The 21,666-nt window shown below is 33.4% G+C and overlaps 1 protein-coding gene across 1 annotated transcript; it reads left to right on the top strand.

The window, feature by feature from the left end:
• The first annotated feature begins 9,509 nt into the window (after positions 1 to 9,509).
• LOC132755250 (PRKR-interacting protein 1 homolog) lies at positions 9,510 to 18,034 on the top strand. Its single transcript, XM_060746079.1, has 5 exons — positions 9,510 to 9,733; positions 10,426 to 10,526; positions 13,610 to 13,695; positions 14,144 to 14,196; positions 17,611 to 18,034. Exons 1-5 carry the CDS (start codon positions 9,565 to 9,567, stop codon positions 17,838 to 17,840), a joined length of 639 nt encoding a protein of 212 aa, XP_060602062.1. The 5' UTR covers positions 9,510 to 9,564; the 3' UTR covers positions 17,841 to 18,034.
• The last annotated feature ends 3,632 nt before the right edge of the window (positions 18,035 to 21,666 follow it).

Here is a 21,666-nt window from a genome sequence, read left to right as displayed (position 1 = left end):
TTAAAGAGGTAAATTTCCCCCAACTATTTTTAAGAAAGTACCGGAAAACAATTTTAGCTGGGTTTTTCATATTTTAAATTACATGGCAGTGTCAGGGGGTGGCTTTTAAACGATCTATTTTTTATAATTTCAGTTAGTTTTAAGCAGGGCATTTTCTTTAACTTAATCGAATATGCAATTTTTTCAAATCATAAAATTTAAATCTTTAAATCTTAAAAGATCGGTCCTAAACGGTTTTAATTTAAAAACCCCGTGCAGTAGAAAAATAAATCATTACAAATCCCCAAAGGGAGATGAATTTTTTTTAAAAAAATTGATTTACCTGATCAAAACTGTTTTGCTTTTGAATTTTCTCGACTTGAAAGCCCATACAAAACAGAAAAAAAACCTTGCCAGGATTTTTAACAACAACTGACGTTCTTTTCAAATTGACCAAGCAAAAATTTCAAAACCCCCAACCCTTTAAAAATTTTTGGGCTGACCATTTTCGCTTGTTTATAAATGTCCGCCAAGGGACCTTCTTTACAATACTGAACACAACTTCTAAGCAAGGGGATTCACAATATTACTACTCAGACAATAGAAAATTAATCATGAAAAATGTCTTACGTTGTGAAAGAATAACTGAATCACGCTGAATCGTGATATTTACATTCTATAAGTGCTCCCCTTCTTTACAAATTTGGATTGGTTTTTCGGGTGATCAACAAACGGCAATATAGAAATGGAACCAGAAAATAGAGAACAAAACATTCTCCCACGGATGAACCGGGCCAGAAGATTCCCCCACATTATGACATTCGCCCACATTTAAAGTTAAAAATATATAACTTTTTCCAAAATCAATTAGTATTTGATAATTATTAAATTTAAAGTTGTTTTGATGTCTTTAAAAAAATAACGGATATTTCAAACTTTCTATAAATATTAATCTTGTGTTATTGAAAATTATCTTATTTCACTTAATTGTGACTACCACCACTCATCATGACACATATTTGTAATCATACCACTCGATGAAATTAATCCTGTAATTATAAGAAAAAATGTATTTTCTGTTAATTATAAAACAATTTTTCGATAAAAATACAATGTTAAAACTTCCTCGAAAATTTCGTGTATTGTCTGAATTTAGGGGCAAGACATCAGTGAAAATACTGAAAATGAAAATTTATACGCATTTTACTTCATCAATATTTTCTCAAAAATTTATTTATAAGTTTTAAAGTATATATTGAAATGAAATATATTTTTGTTTATTTCAGAGAACAGAAAGTTGGGTTGTCAAAAGTAAAAAAGTGCACAAAAAATGAAATAAACAAGGCAAGGCAACGCTCATAATACGCAGCCCCCACCCCTGTCCCCCTGCCCCCTCCCTCAACACACGATTCGGACCCAGTTTAGTTAAAATCGATTCGCCCAATCATTCATAACAACATGATCGTAATCATTAAAATTTTCAATTTTGTTAAGGTTCGTGCTTTTTTTCTCTATATTTACTATAAAACGATCAGTTTTTTGCAACATATAGTTTGTTGTTCATCAGCTTAAGCGTTAATTGAGGGACTTTATAATCTCTAGTTAAAAAACGACATGATAAATGTTAGCATAAAGTAATTAAAAAATTCATCATCAGCAACGTATAAACATATGTTTTAACAGAAATATTGAATTCATATGTAAAGCTACACGTATACATGTATTATACATGTAGCTGCTAAATTAAAAATGGCATAAGTGATAGTTCTGGTAATAAGTTCTGTTAAAAGTGTTTTATTATTTTATCAGCAATCAAAAATGAAATGTTGTCTAAAAAAAATATATATGCAATAGAGCTAAAGATACCCAAAAGGTACCATTTTTTCTGTTTAAGAAAATCAGTTGCATTTAGGCTTTTGTAACAGATATGCGGTTTTATCATTTATAGCTGGTTATTTTTCAATGCATGGTTGTGATATATATTTTTTATCAAATTATCAGATAATATCAAATTTCAATGTTTGCTATTACATGCATTTGTACTAAATCTTAGAAAATAAATATATCCCCAAATCTACAGTGATTGCATAATATTATATTACTCATTGCTACGCCCTCGTGATATAATTCTCCAAACAGTGTTGTTTTTTCGATTCTAACAGAAAATCAAGAATTAAACAACTGCCGTACCTGATATCAAGGTTAATTGTGCCTGGTTTGTTTCGTACTTATTTTTAAGCGCATGTTATAACGAAAGTACAAATTATTAATACAAGATATTACAGCAAAATAAGTTTTGAAGTTTTGAATAAAACAATTAAGCCTCTTCTTTCGTTATTTAAAATAAACCCTAAATGAAAAATTTATTAATTGATCTATACAACCGATATAAATATACACTTTCTACACCGTAGGGAACGTGTTACAGTATCGCGTTTTTCGGTTACAGTATAGAATTTTCAAGATGGAGGATTATTTATGGAAAGAGAGGTAGCGATTTTATTCAGGTCCATACTACAAGTAGTTTAGTTTCTAAAAGATGTTTTAATGCTTTGCTTGTAAGGAACAGAATCCGATATCTAGTCATATATTTCTTCAGACCCTGCACCGCAGATTTATCTTTATATTGTCTCATAAATTTGCAGATTTGACGGTTTGAAAATTTGAATCGAGAGACCAACTTATGTTTCTCCCATTCCGACATTATTTAAGCATGCCTTGATAAAGTAAATCTACAAAAACGTTAGTCCTTTGTGTTTAGAAACGTTTATAAAAGTAAATGACCAGTTGAACCTATTTTCCTGTGGTAAAATGAGTTTGAAAAAATAAACAATGTTACAGTATAGAGCGAGGTTAATTTTGAAGGTTACAGCATAGACCTAGCGACTTTGATCCAATTTTGTGTTTACAGTTTATACCCAGATTTCGGTTACAGTTTAGATACTTGCCAAATTTCAAACAAAGTTGGTGTATCCATTATTTTTATGAAATAACTCATACCTTTCTATTTAATACATTCTTGAAAGGTTGTATAACTTTTTTTCTTCAGCAGAAAAGTTATACTTTGCTATTTTTCATCCTTTAAGTTTCAGATTGAGACTTTTTGCAGAATAAGTATATATAATGTCCTAAGTAAGGACTGTTTTCACGACAACAACAGTAACTTGTATCGAATTGTATTGAGAGAAGAAAGATTATTTGCTTGATTTCATTACACATTATAATAATGCCTATATGTAATAAAATAGAGAAAAATTAATCCTAAATAGAAGTCCAACACGGAAAGCATGAAAATGTTGCAGGCTGAGTTTGATTATACATGTTCATGGACGGTAGTGGTAACTGCAAGCTACCATCCACGCCTCCTAGCACCGGCTTCAGCAGATTTCACATTAAACATGAACTGGTACACTTTAGATTTTTTAACATCTGTGGATATGTTCATATGGCGGTTATAATGGAACCTTCAATGTGACACGTTATTGCCATTCTATGAAAAGCGGCATATTACCCCAGATTAAAACCTTTCTGTTGAAAATGTGTCCGAGTTAAATCGTATACATGCACTGTGCGTTAACTGGAGTGCAGGTATTAGTTACCCGCACTCCAGAGCATGCCCATTGATTGGCTCATTTTTGCTGGGGTTTACTTATTGTGACGGCAGAGAAAGGGAAAACGACAGAAATGTCATATTTAGATGCTCGTTCATTGGTTACTTTTCTCCGGGGTTTCATATTGTGACAACAGGGAGCGTGTTTTTATGTTTGACTATAATACAAAAGAGAAAGAACATTAAAACAATCGGCAATCTGATTTATTCTCGGGGGCTGTGCCCCCTCGTATAAATCAGATAGCCTCGTGTTTCGATGCTCTCTTTCTATTACTTAATTACTTAAATCTTATTTTAAGTTGCAATTTCCATCTACCATAATGTATTTTATTAGCATTTAAAAGGGTTTGTTACGTTTGGCTTTCTTGGATTTTAAGTTTCAACGACACTGAGGTCATGTGAAAACATTCCTGCTTTAGTGTACAGAAAGACCCCAGATACCCTTTGTGAAACATTTCAGACACGGGCACCTGACTAGAACCACCGACCTTCTGTAAATTAGCTTGATAGATTCCTCACATACAAAAAATCCAAAGTCATGATTGGATTTCAACTACAGCAGTAAAGAAAGATGATTCATTTGAAGTCGACGGCCTTATCCCGACTTTGCCACTATTATGTACCTCCATCAGGCTCACTAGAGAAGATATTGTAATTGTCTGACCTTAATTTGTACTCTATAACTTTCAATATTTTTTTTTCAGAAACATGAAAACTGCTATACGGGATGTCTGAAATTAAAAGAAAACGACTTTTAATGTAATAATGACAAAATAATCGTTACTTCAACAAAGAAGCATTCGAAATGACGCCATGATCATGATTTGATTTGATTTGAATGCTTTTGGTTCGAGATGAGAAAGGTCTTTAAGCATTGCTTTTTTTCGAAATCTATGTTTTTGGTTTTCGTATTCCCGATTGCAACCGAAACCATTTGAAAATTAAATTGGTAGAAAGTCATGTAAATTTCATCACATTTAGTCAAGTAGTTACTGAGCGGATGAGATTGCACACATTTTTGTACGACAGACGGACGAATAGCCATCGGGCCAATAAGCTCACAGAGATTTAAGTCTATGTAACATTTATACATTTTACCTAGTATATAGTATATATAGAAAATATCAAAGTCTAAACTGTAACCGAAATCTGGGTATAAACTGTAACAAAATCGGATAAAAATCGCTTTGTCTATGCTGTAACCCTGCACAAATCACCTCACTCTATACTGTAACATTGTTTATTTTTTCAAACGCATTTAACGAACAGGAAAATATGTTCAACTGGTCATTTACTTTTATAAACGTTTCCTAACATAAAGGACTAACGTTTTGCAGATTTACTTTTTCTAGGCATTCATAAATAATGTCGAAATTGGAGAAAAATGCGTTGGTCTCTCGATTCAAATTTTCAAACTGTCAAATCTGCATATTTATGAGACAATATAGCGATAAATCTGCGGTGCAGAATCTGAAGAAATATATGACTAGATACCGGATTATGTTCCTTACAAGCAAAGCACAAAAACTTCTTTTAGAAACTAAACTACTTGTAGTATGGATCGGAATAAAAATCACCTACCTGTCCTCCCAACAAATAATCCTCCATCTTGAAAATTCTATACTGTAACCGAAAAACGCGATACTGTAACACGTTCCCTACGGTGCCCGTAGGGAACGTGTTACAGTATCGCGTTTTTCGGTTACAGTATAGAATTTTCAAGATGGAGGATTATTTGTTGGGAGGACAGGTAGGTGATTTTTATTCCGATCCATACTACAAGTAGTTTAGTTTCTAAAAGAAGTTTTTGTGCTTTGCTTGTAAGGAACATAATCCGGTATCTAGTCATATATTTCTTCAGATTCTGCACCGCAGATTTATCGCTATATTGTCTCATAAATATGCAGATTTGACAGTTTGAAAATTTGAATCGAGAGACCAACGCATTTTTCTCCAATTTCGACATTATTTATGAATGCCTAGAAAAAGTAAATCTGCAAAACGTTAGTCCTTTATGTTAGGAAACGTTTATAAAAGTAAATGACCAGTTGAACATATTTTCCTGTTCGTTTAAATGCGTTTGAAAAAATAAACAATGTTACAGTATAGAGTGAGGTGATTTGTGCAGGGTTACAGCATAGACAAAGAGATTTTTATCCGATTTTTGTTACAGTTTATACCCAGATTTCGGTTACAGTTTTAGACTTTGATATTTTCTATATATACTATATACTAGGTAAAATGTATAAATGTTACATAGACTTAAATCTCTGTGAGCTTATTGGCCCGATGGCTATTCGTCCGTCTGTCGTACAAAAATGTGTGCAATCTCATCCGCTCAGTAACTACTTGACTAAATGTGATGAAATTTACATGACTTTCTACCAATTTAATTTTCAAATGGTTTCGGTTGCAATCGGGAATACGAAAACCAAAAACATAGATTTCGAAAAAAAGCAATGCTTAAAGACCTTTCTCATCTCGAACCAAAAGCATTCAAATCAAATCAAATCATGATCATGGCGTCATTTCGAATGCTTCTTTGTTGAAGTAACGATTATTTTGTCATTATTACATTAAAAGTCGTTTTCTTTTAATTTCAGACATCCCGTATAGCAGTTTTCATGTTTCTGAAAAAAAAATATTGAAAGTTATAGAGTACAAATTAAGGTCAGACAATTACAATATCTTCTCTAGTGAGCCTGATGGAGGTACATAATAGTGGCAAAGTCGGGATAAGGCCGTCGACTTCAAATGAATCATCTTTCCTTTACTGCTGTAGTTGAAATCCAATCATGACTTTGGATTTTTTGTATGTGAGGAATCTATCAAGCTAATTTACAGAAGGTCGGTGGTTCTAGTCAGGTGCCCGTGTCTGAAATGTTTCACAAAGGGTATCTGGGGTCTTTCTGTACACTAAAGCAGGAATGTTTTCACATGACCTCAGTGTCGTTGAAACTTAAAATCCAAGAAAGCCAAACGTAACAAACCCTTTTAAATGCTAATAAAATACATTATGGTAGATGGAAATTGCAACTTAAAATAAGATTTAAGTAATTAAGTAATAGAAAGAGCATCGAAACACGAGGCTATCTGATTTATACGAGGGGGCACAGCCCCCGAGAATAAATCAGATTGCCGATTGTTTTAATGTTCTTTCTCTTTTGTATTATAGTCAAACATAAAAACACGCTCCCTGTTGTCACAATATGAAACCCCGGAGAAAAGTAACCAATGAACGAGCATCTAAATATGACATTTCTGTCGTTTTCCCTTTCTCTGCCGTCACAATAAGTAAACCCCAGCAAAAATGAGCCAATCAATGGGCATGCTCTGGAGTGCGGGTAACTAATACCTGCACTCCAGTTAACGCACAGTGCATGTATACGATTTAACTCGGACACATTTTCAACAGAAAGGTTTTAATCTGGGGGTAATATGCCGCTTTTCATAGAATGGCAATAACGTGTCACATTGAAGGTTCCATTATAACCGCCATATGAACATATCCACAGATGTTAAAAAATCTAAAGTGTACCAGTTCATGTTTAATGTGAAATCTGCTGAAGCCGGTGCTAGGAGGCGTGGATGGTAGCTTGCAGTTACCACTACCGTCCATGAACATGTATAATCAAACTCAGCCTGCAACATTTTCATGCTTTCCGTGTTGGACTTCTATTTAGGATTAATTTTTCTCTATTTTATTACATATAGGCATTATTATAATGTGTAATGAAATCAAGCAATAATCTTTCTTCTCTCAATACAATTCGATACAAGTTACTGTTGTTGTCGTGAAAACAGTCCTTACTTAGGACATTATATATACTTATTCTGCAAAAAGTCTCAATCTGAAACTTAAAGGATGAAAAATAGCAAAGTATAACTTTTCTGCTGAAGAAAAAAAGTTATACAACCTTTCAAGAATGTATTAAATAGAAAGGTATGAGTTATTTCATAAAAATAATGGATACACCAACTTTGTTTGAAATTTGGCAAGTATCTAAACTGTAACCGAAATCTGGGTATAAACTGTAACAAAATTGGATCAAAGTCGCTAGGTCTATGCTGTAACCCTTCAAAATTAACCTCGCTCTATACTGTAACATTGTTTATTTTTTCAAACTCATTTTACCAACAGGAAAATAGGTTCAACTGGTCATTTACTTTTATAAACGTTTCTAAACACAAAGGACTAACGTTTTGTAGATTTACTTTATCAAGGCATGCTTAAATAATGTCGGAATGGGAGAAACATAAGTTGGTCTCTCGATTCAAATTTTCAAACCGTCAAATCTGCACATTTATGAGACAATATAAAGATAAATCTGCGGTGCAGGGTCTGAAGAAATATATGACTAGATATCGGATTCTGTTCCTTACAAGCAAAGCATAAAAACATCTTTTAGAAACTAAACTACTTGTAGTATGGACCTGAATAAAAATCGCCTACCTCTCTTTCCATAAATAATCCTCCATCTTGAAAATTCTATACTGTAACCGAAAAACGCGATACTGTAACACGTTCCCTACGGTGAATTAGGTGACACCGTATTAAATCATACCGGATTGATTTCGGTAACGTAACATACCGGTTTGATTTCGGTAACGTACTTGTACCGTATGTACTTTAGTCATATCACAACCAAAATGGCCGACAAAGATGCTGGAAAAGAAGAAAAACCAATTGTTGTAGCAAGAAATGCTGCGGGCTCAGAAAACAGGCGGAAAATTTTAGGTAAACTAATAACATCTATATTTGTAGAAAAAAGGACATTTACATGCAAACATGTGATCTAGGAGTTATTTTCATAAAAAAAAATGTGAAGCAAATCTAATCAAATCTTTTCCTGTTTACTGTTTCCTTGGAGTATTGTAAGCACTTCTGTGCTTGTTGACTCCCTCGATCTCATTCCGGCCTTCACATGTCAAACTACTTGTGGGATTTCAACCAAAGGAGTGATCAGTACCATTCACGAATTCGAAAACCTAGCTAAACGCCGTTTTCCGGTACTTTCTGTACATAGCTCTGGGGAATTCACCTAATGGAGTGTAATAGCGAACTCAATGTTTTCGGCCTTTTTTAAATTAAACTGAAATAAAACAGTTATTTCTTTATAAGAAAATAATTAAATATCATTGTATGAATAATTCCATACAAAAAATGAAGTGAATACACAAGTTTACACAGAAAATAACCTTATTTATTATGGAAGATTCCACTACGCCTGTTTGAATTTTATTGATTTTCATTATAAACAATTTATTTTTTTGAATAATTTGCAATAGATATCAAACGAATATTGATAATTTTCAAAAACATCAATTTTTTTCAACTTAAACGGTTAAATAATGATAGAAAAATAGACATATTTCGTAACTGTGTTATGTACTTCATTTTGTGTAATTCCCCAGAGCTAAAACGGTAACGTACCGGAAAACGGTGTTTAGCTAGGTTTTCGAAAAGGTCAATCCCTAGTTGTGCACATCACTGGCATGTTCCGCTTCGCTGCACAAAATGGCCGCAAAAGCTAAAAATAGAAAACTCTAGTCTAGCCTTCACTGGTCAAATTCAAATTACTGGTGGAATTCAACCAAACTTTACAGGAGTGATCAGTACCATCCCTAGTTGTGCACATCCACGACACGTTCCGCTTAGCTCCACAAAATGGCCGCCAGAGCTAAATATAGAAAAATATTGTCCGGCCTTCACAGGTCAAACTACTAGTGGGATTTCAACCAAACTTTACAGGTGTGATCAGTACCATGCCTTGTTGTGCACAATACCGGCAAAGAAATTCTATTGAACTGTTTTAATTTTGCCTGTATGTCTACATGTATCGATATATGAAAACTCCGGAAAATGCCTAAGTGACAGCTAAACTGTTCACAAGGCAACACATCCGACTCGCGAAGTTCTTGTTGCCCTAGTGAGTTTTTGTCCAGCGGGCTACTCCTGGTGGTCTATTGTCTTCATGGGCTATTGTCCTAGTGGAATATTATCTCATTTCTCAAATTTGCTCATTATTTCAACTAAATACTTCTCAATTGAATTCTTTTTTCAGACAAAGCCAGTTTATATCCCTGAAAAATCAAAAGACTATAAGCCAAGAGAGCCACTGGAATTTATCCGAAATATTTGGGGTAATCAATTTATTCTCTTTATTTTCTTCTTTGCTACATGTATGAGCAATGAAATGACTATGTAATTTTTATGGTATTATCTTTTCAGATAGTCAGTGACTGACAATGTAAATCATTACATGGACTGACAGGCTTTCTGTGTGTCATACAGTCAAGAGTAATGACTTAAATTGTAGTAGACTGTTCAAAATTATGCTTTGCTGATTGAAATATTTATTCTGAATCTGTTAAACATTGAAATGATGTTGTCTTTCCAGCCATCCACTCTAATTCATAGCATACATGTAGAACTAGTTAATTAATGTGTTAGATATAAACTCGGCATGAAGAAAGGCCTTTAGGGCATTGAATAATTTATGCATGTCCATATTTCTGTTGCTTTTTGTATAAGATGCATGTATCATCTCAGTTTCAAATACAAATAATAATACTAATAATAATGGTCAAAGTGAAGTATTTGTCATCTATCATTATATTTGGATTCGATTATTCGAACGCATAGATTATTCAAAGTAAATTTTCAGTCCGCGGCAATTGAAATAATCGAGGTTGGTTGGACTGTATGATGTAATTAGTTATAAATTGTTTTTAAACATCTTCTTGTTTTATGTACAGAAGGTAAGCTTAAAGCCATAAAAAAGTATATATCAATGTGCAAAATAATGAGTAAATAATTATATTTAACCTTAAAGGTTCAAGTGCTGGTGCAGGAAGTGGAGATTTCCATGTTTACAGAGGTGTGAGAAGAAGGGAGTATGCAAGACAAAAGTTTCGTAAAGAGAAAGAAGAAAAGGTAACATCTGATATAGCTATATTTTAACCCACGGCCACTGTGATAGGAACAGTAAATGTTCATAAATAATTCATTTACAGAAGTCATGAAAAATTATGACAATACTTTAAAACAAGAACTGTCGGAGGACAGTAACGCTCGACTATTCGAAAATTTGTCACAAGGGTGTTTCATTGAGTATAATAATGCTTACCTATATGAATATATAAAATTGTACGAAAAGGTACAAACCCTTCAAGTTTCAATACAATCACAGAGAACAAGTGTGTGAAGTTTCAATCCATTCCCTTCAGTAGTTATGGAGATACCAGCTTACACTTAAAAACTTAACCACGAATTTATGAATCGAAAAAGGGGAATAATTATGCGAAAAAGTAAATCAGAGTTATGGGACTTGTGCCAATCATCTTAAATAATCACAGAGACCAAGTGTGTGAAGTTTCAATCCATTCCCTTCAGTAGTTATGGAGATACCAGCTTACATGCAAAAACTTAACCAAGAATTTCTAAGATAAAAAAGGGGCATAATTATGCAAAAAAAGCAAATCAGAATTCTGGGACTTGTGCCAATCATCTTAGATAATCACAGAGACCAAGTGTGTGAAGTTTCAATCCATTCCCTTCAGTAGTTATGGAGATACCAGCTTACACGCAAAAACTTAACCAAGAATTTCTAAGTCGAACAAGGGGCATAATTATGTAAAAAAGCAAATAAGAGTTATGGGACTTGTGCCAATCATCTTAGATAATCACAGAGAACAAGTGTGTGAAGTTTCAATCCATTCCCTTCAGTTGTTATGGAGATACCAGCTTACACGCAAAAACTTAACCAAGATTTTCTAAGTCGAAAAAGGGGCATTTTTATGTAAAAAAGCAAACCAGAGTTATGGGACTTGTGCCAATCATCTAAGATAATCGCAGAGAACAAGTGTGTGAAGTTTCAATCCATTCCCTTCAGTAGTTATGGAGATACCTGTTTACACGCAAAAACTTAACCAAGAATTTCTAAGTCGAAAAAGGGGCATAATTATGTAAAAAAGCAAATCAGAGTTATGGGACTTGTGCCAATCATCTTAGATAATCACAGAGAACAAGTGTGTGAAGTTTCAATCCATTCCCTTCAGTAGTTATGGAGATAGCAGCTTACATACAAAAACTTAACCAAGAATTTCTAAGTCGAAAAAGGGGCATAATTATGTAAAAAAGTAAATCAGAGTTATGGGACTTGTGCCAATCATCTTAAATAATCACAGAGACCAAGTGTGTGAAGTTTCAATCCATTCCCTTCAGTAGTTATGGAGACACCATCTTACATACAAAAACTTAACCAAGAATTTCTAAGTCGAAAAAGGGGCATAATTATATAAAAAAGCAAATCAGAGTTATGGGACTTGTGCCAATCATCTTAGATAATCACAGAGAACAAGTGTGTGAAGTTTCAATCCATTCCCTTCAGTAGTTATGGAGATACCAGCTTACATACAAAAACTTAACCAGAGGGACGCCGACACCGACGCCGACGCCGACAAATGGGTGACTGCATTAGCTCGATTATTCTACGAATAGTCGAGCTAATAAGACAAATTTTGATATCATAACTGTGCTTGAAAAATCAAAGTTAATGAACTGTAATTGTCAATACAATGTATCATGCATCATGTTAACACTGTCAGTATTTTGTTACACTGTTGGTATATAAGTAAGACATAGAGTTATAGGCAAAAGTAATAATAGTATCATAAGAAAGTACAGTTATCTGAGTCTATTGTCTTTGGTAACAGTATTATTACAAGGTATACATGTATTATTCTAAATGTAACCCACAAATGTACATGTATGTGTTATTAATTTCACTACCTCAAACAAATACTATAATAAACTAAAATTTTCAACTAAATAAGAAAACTGAACTACATGTAGCTGCAGCATTAAACTCGACTACTTACTTACTTACTACTGCATTGACTTTGTTACTGTTGAATTTGTGAAGTTATTTATTTTCAGGGTGTCTGTTCGATCTTTGAAATGACTCTTTGACCCTTCAGATTTCCTAAAGGCCTGATTTGACCTTAAGAATTTTAACTGCAGGGTCAACTTTGTTAAAATCATGGGGATTTGGATTTGTAATTGGCAAACTTAGTCCATGCTTATTAGAATGACTCTCAAGATTCCATGGCTAGTGGAACCCCTGATTTTATTCTTTGAGTACATGAAGATATTTACCTGCTTTAAAACATACAATTAGTTGCATTTAGAAATCAAATCATTAGCACATTTATATGGGTTATGACTTAAATGTAATCTTAATCTATCACAACATTTTTTATCAGTTTGTTTACCCTCAATTTTGCATGCTGTTACTACCTTGTTTCTGAATACATGTAGTTCTTTTAGAGTTTTTTTACAACACTAAGTGCTGGGTATCAGCTGTCCTCGTCTTTAAATCTGTCAAAATTTTTAGATCCTGTTTTCTTGTATGCTTCAACCATTTAAGCTTGATAAATATGTCTGAGTTAAAGCATTGAAGATGGAAATAGCATATTTATATTTTAATTGTTCCACAAGGAGGTTTTAGAAAAAAAGTGTGGGTTACAAACAACAAATTCTAAAGTGCTTATTCTCTTTTTCGAGATAATTATTCATAGTAACCCAAAGTAAAATAACAGGTTAGGGAAAGTAACATATAGGTTTTATATTTGCAGCTGCTTCTCCTAGAAAGCTCCAAAACAATTTAACTTTGTATTTTCATATACAGGCACAGGCAACATTATATTAGCGTCTTCAACCATTGTCACAATAATAAAATTATAATTGAAGCATCTCATTACATTTCTCACTGCATTACTCTATACCTCACTAAAAGTGTCAGTTTAGACCCCATTGTAACCAGCACTATGTTACTCTATCAGTATTATTAAACAGTTTCAAATTTATGTCAGACATTCAGGTTACAAACGTCAAAGTGTCTGAATTTCAGTTTGCTTTGTACAGAACAATTCAGGTATTTTGAGTATGTCATACAATTGACATTATAGTTGATTATTTTAGTAAATTGAATATTTAATGACACTGTTATATTGTAGGAGGAAGCAGAGGACTCATACCGTAAGAAAGTTGAGAGTAATCAAAAAGCTGCGGAGGAGAGAACAGCTAAGAAGAGAGCTAAACGGTTTGGTTCTAATCAAACTTTCAACACTATTTAAACAATCATAATTACTGAAATATTTCCTGCAAAATGATAACTTCAGAGATACATAGTTGAAGGCATTGTTCCAACTGCTGCTATAAGTAATCAGCATCGTTGTCATATTGTTATACAAAATGAGTCATATTGTTATACAAAATGAGTGAATGTGTTACTACACTAAGCTGACAATATCAATGAAAAATTGTTTCTGCCTTATGGTTCACTAAGTTTATATTGATTTTTAGATTACCAAGTGACTGAAATAATAAGCACAGCAAATGGTTTTTTTTTGTAATTAGTAATAAAAAATTCATACTTTGCATCTGAAAAAATTGATGTCATGCAAATTTAAAACTTAATTTGTTTTTAAATTTTATGCAAAAATTTAAATATCATAGATATGCTAAGAGGTTTTTATTGATAATTTCAGTTTGAAAAAGAAGCAAAAGCAGAAGAATAAAAAACCTAAAAAAGAAGAAAAAGGTAAATTTTGATGTATATACAGAGGTCAGAGGTGAGCTCTGTGATAAAATTGTGTCTTTAATTATCACCTCCTTAACTACAGGGTTGATTTTGAACAGATAATATTGAGGTGGCTTTCAACCAAAGTTAAATAAACGGTTACATCTTTCTGGTCTGTACATAAATGAGTCACTTGAGCTAAAAATTTTCTTTAAAAATGAAATCTTTAAAAGATTTATCAGAAACTATGATGCCCAGAGCTTAGATATTTGATGTGTAGTATCATCTTGTGATCCTCTTTAAAACACTGCTGCCAATTATATGAGGAATTCTGCGATTTTTTCATGAGACTAATTTTGAGATGATGTAAATCCATTGAAGTAATGTAGATGTCCATTCTGGTCTTTATATATGTATATATTTTTGCTTCAATGTCAACTTGAATTTGATTGGTTAATAGTTGCTAACTCAGGGTTGCTAGAGGTGTGAAATTCAATCAGATTGCAGATCACAACTACATATGTACTGGTCAAGGAAATTGACTTCAGTTAAATTCAAGTAAGATCAGAGAAAATATGATGAATGTGATTTCAGTCCTTCAAAATCACAAAATCCCAGGAGCTTATTGGGGGATATACCCCCTGGTCTGACACGAGGGCACTGCCCTGGACCAGCAAGGAGGCTCCCATGGCCCACTTAAACATGGCAAAAAGTTCCTCTGATTTCACCTCTTGTTTTCAGAAATTACACTGCCTAGAGTCAAAATTGACACCCCAAGGGTCATGTAGTTTATATGGATAAACATTTAACTCTTCTTGTCTGAAACTATAATGACCAGAACTTTGATATCTGACATTAGCATTTCAAAATGCCTCTCTTAATTACTTAATGGCACTCTTCTTATTTTATTAGTCCCCTACCGGTTTACCGGAGGGGACTTTAGGTTTACCCTCCGTCCGTCTGTCCGTCCGTCTGTCTGTCCGTCTGTCCGTCCACAAAACTGGATCCCGCGATAACTTGAAAAGTACTGAAAATATTTTTATGAAACTTGATATATGGATAGATGGCAGTATGGAGATTATGCACGTCTTTTTCTTTTCTTCCTATGTTGAAAATTCTGGTTGCTATGGCAACAAATAGGCTAAAAATATGGCAAATTTTACACATAAACTGGATCCAGTGATAACGCAAAAAGTACTGGAAATATTTTTTATGAAACTTGACATATGGGTAGATGGCAGTCTTGGAATTATGCACGTCTTTTTCTTTTCTTTCTATGTTGAAAATTCTGGTTGCTATGGCAACAAATAGGCTAAAAATATGGCAAATTTTACACATAAACTGGATCCAGTGATAACGCAAAAAGTACTGGAAATATTTTTATGAAACTTGACATATGGGTAGATGGCAGTCTTGGAATTATGCACGTCTTTTTCTTTTCTTCCTATGTTGAAAATTCTGGTTGCTATGGCAACAAATAGGCTGAAAATATGGCAAATTTTACACATAAACTGGATCCAGTGATAAAGCAAAAAGTACTGGAAATATTTTTATGAAACTTGACATATGGGTAGATGGCAGTCTTGAGATTATGCACATCTTTTATGATCTTCCTATGTTGAAAATTCTGGTTGCTATGGCAACACATATACTGAAAATATGGCAAATTTTACACATAAACTGAATCCAGTGATAACTCAAAAAGTACTTGAAATATTTTTATGAAACTTGACATATGGGTAGATAGCAGTCTTGATATTATGCATGTCTTATCTGTTCTTCCTTTTTTGAAAAAATATCAGTTGCCTTGGCAACAAATAGGCTTAAAACATGGCAAATATAACAATATTTGTGATAAGTCAAAAAGAGCTGAAAATTTTTATGAAATTGCATCTTTAAGTCAAGAGTTATCTCCTATTTAAGAATTTTGCTTTTAAAATGTTATATTTTGGTAACAGGGATGTTTCAAATATTAACTTTAGAGTGTCCTTCAGTCCGTCTGTCTGTCTGTTCATAAAAACTGTTTCCTGTGATCACTTTTAAAGAACTTTTCCAACAAGTTTACTTAAAATAGAGAAAAATTGAAACATAAGTGAATGACCAATGCCCTTCAGAATGTTGATGGGGTTCTAACCGGTAGGGGACTTATGGATTGCTTGCAATACTATGATAATTGCTTGTTAAATATGATGCTGAGGTCAACCATTCATAGGGATTTTACTAAAAAGTTTTCTCAAGTTCCACATTGTACCATAGTTTAGGAGATGTTGTTTGATAATGCTGAACAACAGATTGCCATCATAAAAAAGCTTACTTCATAACACTACGTGCTTAGGTGAGCTAAAATAAACAGTACATATAACATTATAAGACATTTTCTTAACCCAGACATTGAATTCTCCACTTTGTGAGTAATATTGTTTACGTATTAGGTTAATTTCTCAAAATACAGATTTACAGGTTTAGCATTAATTGAACTATTAATTAAAACATTATCTGGACAAACTTTAAGGGCAACCATCTTAGGCCACTCTTAAAAATATATGTTCGCTATTGCCAACCGACTGGCCAAAAATGCTGACTCAAAAGATTTTTTTTACTTAAAAAAGTTTTTTAAATTTCCGCTAGATCAGTCAGGGCACTCGGCCAAAACAATCCCCTGAAAAATAAAATCAGAAGGAAAATCACACATTTAATATGAAAACTAGCGTGTAAAGTGTGATATCGTAAAGATTGATCATTCATGAGGGTATTCCGTGCATAAAATTATGGTGATACTACTTGAAGTATTTACATAAATAGTGACCAACCAGGGTAGGGATTTTCCTTACGTCATGCAGTTACTGCGTGCATGCAGCAATTAACTTATTATAGGACAAATCAAATTGAGGCGTGGAAAATGGATTAAAAATAATGTTTGTTCAACTAATGAATGTTTATAAAGCATTTATATGGTCACTTGTTTACCACGTGATAGTTTTAATACACTTTGGGGTACATGTTTGTTTTGGTTTATGACTGCCGACACAGATAAATTACTTAGCACCTGCAATAAAATATTTCTGGTAGCAATGGGGATTGTGTCATAAAATTGACTAACAAATAAATTATGTTCCGTGAAAATCATATATCATCAACAACAAAAAAAAAGAAAGAAAAAAAAGCCTACCTACACCTTGTAACCCTAGGTCGGCAATAACAAACAGATATATTTTTAAGGGTGGCTTTATTTGTGTCTGATAAGAGTTAATTATTTAACTGCAGTCATTGAACTCTATGGTTGTGTCTATTTTGTTTTATGGTGCTAATATCTTAAAACCTTAATCTTACATTGCAATGCCCTCTTGTGCTAGTACTTTAGTCCTAACTTTTACCTGTATTTGAATATGAAAACAAATGATGAAAGTACTGACAATTACGTGTTAACTGTTACAGACCAATCAGATGAAGAAGATGATGATGAGGAGGAGTCTGATAATGAAGATAATGAAACTGGAGATAATTCAGTCAGTGATAATAACAGTAGAGATAACTGTGGTGAAATACAAACTGAAAATAACACAGAAATAACTAATGAAACAAATAAAAAGACAACTGAACATGTAGATAGCATTGACAGTGAAAGTAATTCTCAAGTAAAGCATATAAATGACAACAATACCTAATAGTAGGAGAATAAAGTGTGAATAAAAGTGAATGTCTGTCGTCTTAGCCAAGTGATACTAGTAAATGTTACTAGTGTATAAATGAATAAAGGGTGGGGGATTATAATTTTCATGCACTTAACAGATCAGCAAGATTTTTTTTCCTGTTTTTTCTTCAGCGAATATCTTTAAAGGATAAAAGTGATTTCATTAAATATTAAGAGTGAATGTAATTTTTTATAAGACTGAACACAATCACATGAAATTGTGATAATTTTGCATGTACATCTTTCATTAATTACTTATCAGGTATACTTATTCCTCTTGCAATATATATGAAGTGCAAATAATCTATATGTTAAAGTAGTTCTTATGATGGTTCATGTTTGTAACATTAATTTTCACTGAACAATCATGTTTTTTATATATTCTATATGCATAGCTGCTGTAATTCTATATATTAATTTTCATTTTGTGTTTTATTATTAATTTTATTTATTACATGCTTTGCTGTGGAAAGTGAAATTATATTTGATATTGTTCGCAGTGAAATTATTTTGATAATTTTCACTGTAGTTGGACTATATTTGAATGCGGATGAAAATAATATTTCATAAGTAAATGGAATTATCAACAGGAATCAATTCCATTGCAGGGCTCGACATTAATGGTTGTCCGACTGCCCGGGACAATGATTGTATGTAAATTTTGCTTCTGCAAGAGAAGCAAGGAAATAACTTTTAAAAATGTATAAAAATTTGAGAAATTTTACAGAACTAAATTTCAACATTGGTGCGGTGACGTCATGAAGAAGAAAGGTGTTATGCAGCAAAACATGTATAAATGACTTAAAATCACTAAAAAAGCATGAAATTAATAGAAATTTTGTTTGTTTTGCATGTATGATTAAAATATATTTCACTCGTGAACACCAGCTTTTATATTTTCAGAAAATTAAAAACAAAAAACAGAAAATATTGCATGTGGTGTACACTCAGTGAAATATATTACATGAAAAACAAACAAATATCCTCTATTTATTATTTTAATTTTATTATGAAAATTTCTGACAGGTTATATGATCATGTATAAATCATTGTTCACAGGATAACCATTGCCTAGCAGTTAGGGTTATATAAGTTTATTTACATTTTTACTGAGTCATATAACAAATAAAAAATCTTTATAACTAAAACTTAAATTTTATAGAAATTTTCCTTGCATAAACATTCCAATTTTATGATTAACCTTTTCCCTTATATAAGCGTGTTTCGACGGCTTTTTGCCCCCCCCCCCCCTTTTGAGGCCTCAAACAGTGAAAAAATGTCCTATTTAGACCCCAAACACTGTTTTTCGTTTGAGAAATGTTGTTAAAAAAAGTGACCATTTTTTCGGCGCCGTCCCCCATCCAAATAATACATCAGGGGGTTGCCAGAAGGGGGATGTGCCCCCTTCTGTTTGGGGGGTTTGAAGGGGGGCGGAGTCCCCCTCTTCGCCAAGAAAATTTTGGACTTGTGAGAGGCTTAAAATGACCCCAGGTTGATCATAAGGTAACGTGTAACCAACGCTGAAAAGCCTTTGACTCTATCTCAATCCCTTGAGAGGTTGCAGCACTTTGAAATAAATTTTGATGGAAAAAATCGAGGCAAAAAAGTGATTTTTGGCAATTTTGAGATGTCCCCTCGTTGCCATGGTAACAGGAAATTTAAGACTGAGCATGTCGTTACAAAGGCAATGGTCCAGTCAACATTTGTGCCAAGTTTGATTAGTATTGAAGCATTTTTCATAGTTTCATAGCAGTTTGAACTTGTAAGAGGAGGCTTTTCAGTGAAAATGGCCATTTTTCACAATATGCTCATGGGGGAAAGGGTTAACTAAAAAAATTATAAATGTTACAAAACAACAATTTTTCACCAAAATTAGGTAAAAGACCACATGTTAACATGGAAAAACTAGATTTTGGGTGATTCCAAGGTTTTTCATCATTTTTTGTTAACTAAAAAAATTATAAATGTTACAAAACAACAATTTTTCACCAAAATTAGGTAAAAGACCACATGTTAACATGGAAAAACTAGATTTTGGGTGATTCCAAGGTTTTTCATCATTTTTTGTTAACCTTTTCCCTTATATAAGCGTGTTTCGACGGCTTTTTGCCCCCCCCCCCCTTTTTGAGGCCTCAAACAGTGAAAAAATGTCCTATTTAGACCCCAAACACTGTTTTTCGTTTGAGAAATGTTGTTAAAAAAAGTGACCATTTTTTCGGCGCCGTCCCCCATCCAAATAATACATCAGGGGGTTGCCAGAAGGGGGATGTGCCCCCTTCTGTTTGGGGGGTTTGAAGGGGGGCGGAGTCCCCCTCTCGCCAAGAAAATTTTGGACTTGTGAGAGGCTTAAAATGACCCCAGGTTGATCATAAGGTAACGTGTAACCAACGCTGAAAAGCCTTTGACTCTATCTCAATCCCTTGAGAAGTTGCAGCACTTTGAAATAAATTTTGATGGAAAAAATCGAGGCAAAAAAGTGATTTTTGGCAATTTTGAGATGTCCCCTCGTTGCCATGGTAACAGGAAATTTAAGACTGAGCATGTCGTTACAAAGGCAATGGTCCAGTCAACATTTGTGCCAAGTTTGATTAGTATTGAAGCATTTTTCATAGTTTCATAGCAGTTTGAACTTGTAAGAGGAGGCTTTTCAGTGAAAATGGCCATTTTTCACAAAATGCTCCTGGGGGAAAGGGTTAACTAAAAAAATTATAAATGTTACAAAACAACAATTTTTCACCAAAATTAGGTAAAAGACCACATGTTAACATGGAAAAACTAGATTTTGGGTGATTCCAAGGTTTTTCATCATTTTTTGTTAACTAAAAAAAATATAAATGTTACAAAACAACAATTTTTCACCAAAATTAGGTAAAAGACCACATGTTAACATGGAAAAACTAGATTTTGGGTGATTCCAAGGTTTTTCATCATTTTTTGTTAACCTTTTCCCTTATATAAGCGTGTTTCGACGGCTTTTTGCCCCCCCCCCCTTTTGAGGCCTCAAACAGTGAAAAAATGTCCTATTTAGACCCCAAACACTGTTTTTCGTTTGAGAAATGTTGTTAAAAAAAGTGACCATTTTTTCGGCGCCGTCCCCCATCCAAATAATACATCAGGGGGTTGCCAGAAGGGGGATGTGCCCCCTTCTGTTTGGGGGGTTTGAAGGGGGGCGGAGTCCCCCTCTTCGCCAAGAAACTTTTGGACTTGTGAGAGGCTTAAAATGACCCCAGGTTGATCATAAGGTAACGTGTAACCAACGCTGAAAAGCCTTTGACTCTATCTCAATCCCTTGAGAAGTTGCAGCACTTTGAAATAAATTTTGATGGAAAAAATCGAGGCAAAAAAGTGATTTTTGGCAATTTTGAGATGTCCCCTCGTTGCCATGGTAACAGGAAATTTAAGACTGAGCATGTCGTTACAAAGGCAATGGTCCAGTCAACATTTGTGCCAAGTTTGATTAGTATTGAAGCATTTTTCATAGTTTCATAGCAGTTTGAACTTGTAAGAGGAGGCTTTTCAGTGAAAATGGCCATTTTTCACAAAATGCTCCTGGGGGAAAGGGTTAACTAAAAAAATTAAAAATGTCACAAAACAACAATTTTTCACCAAAATTATGTGAAAGGCCACATGTTAACATGGAAAAAACTAGATTTTGGGTACTTCCAAGGGTTTTCATCATTTTTAGTTAACTAAAAAAATTAAAAATATCACAAAACAACAATTTTTCAACAAAATTATGTGAAAAGGCCACATGTTAACATGGAAAAACTAGATTTTGGGTACTTCCAAGGGTTTTCATC

Source organism: Ruditapes philippinarum, unplaced genomic scaffold (assembly GCF_026571515.1).
Source record: "Ruditapes philippinarum isolate M1 unplaced genomic scaffold, ASM2657151v2 ctg1488_1_1_1_1, whole genome shotgun sequence".
In the NCBI taxonomy this organism is placed as follows: Eukaryota; Metazoa; Mollusca; class Bivalvia; order Venerida; family Veneridae; genus Ruditapes; species Ruditapes philippinarum.
Note: the sequence above shows the minus strand (reverse complement) of the source record. Positions and strands in the feature narration are given on the sequence as shown.

Coding starts and splice junctions, on each gene's coding strand:
- LOC132755250 (XM_060746079.1), top strand. CDS start 9,565: ATGGGCTATTGTCCTAGTGGAATATTATCTCATTTCTCAAATTTGCTC. Junction 10,527..13,609: donor GTAAAGAGAAAGAAGAAAAG/GTAACATCTGAT, acceptor GTTATATTGTAG/GAGGAAGCAGAGGACTCATA. Junction 13,696..14,143: donor GCTAAGAAGAGAGCTAAACG/GTTTGGTTCTAA, acceptor TGATAATTTCAG/TTTGAAAAAGAAGCAAAAGC.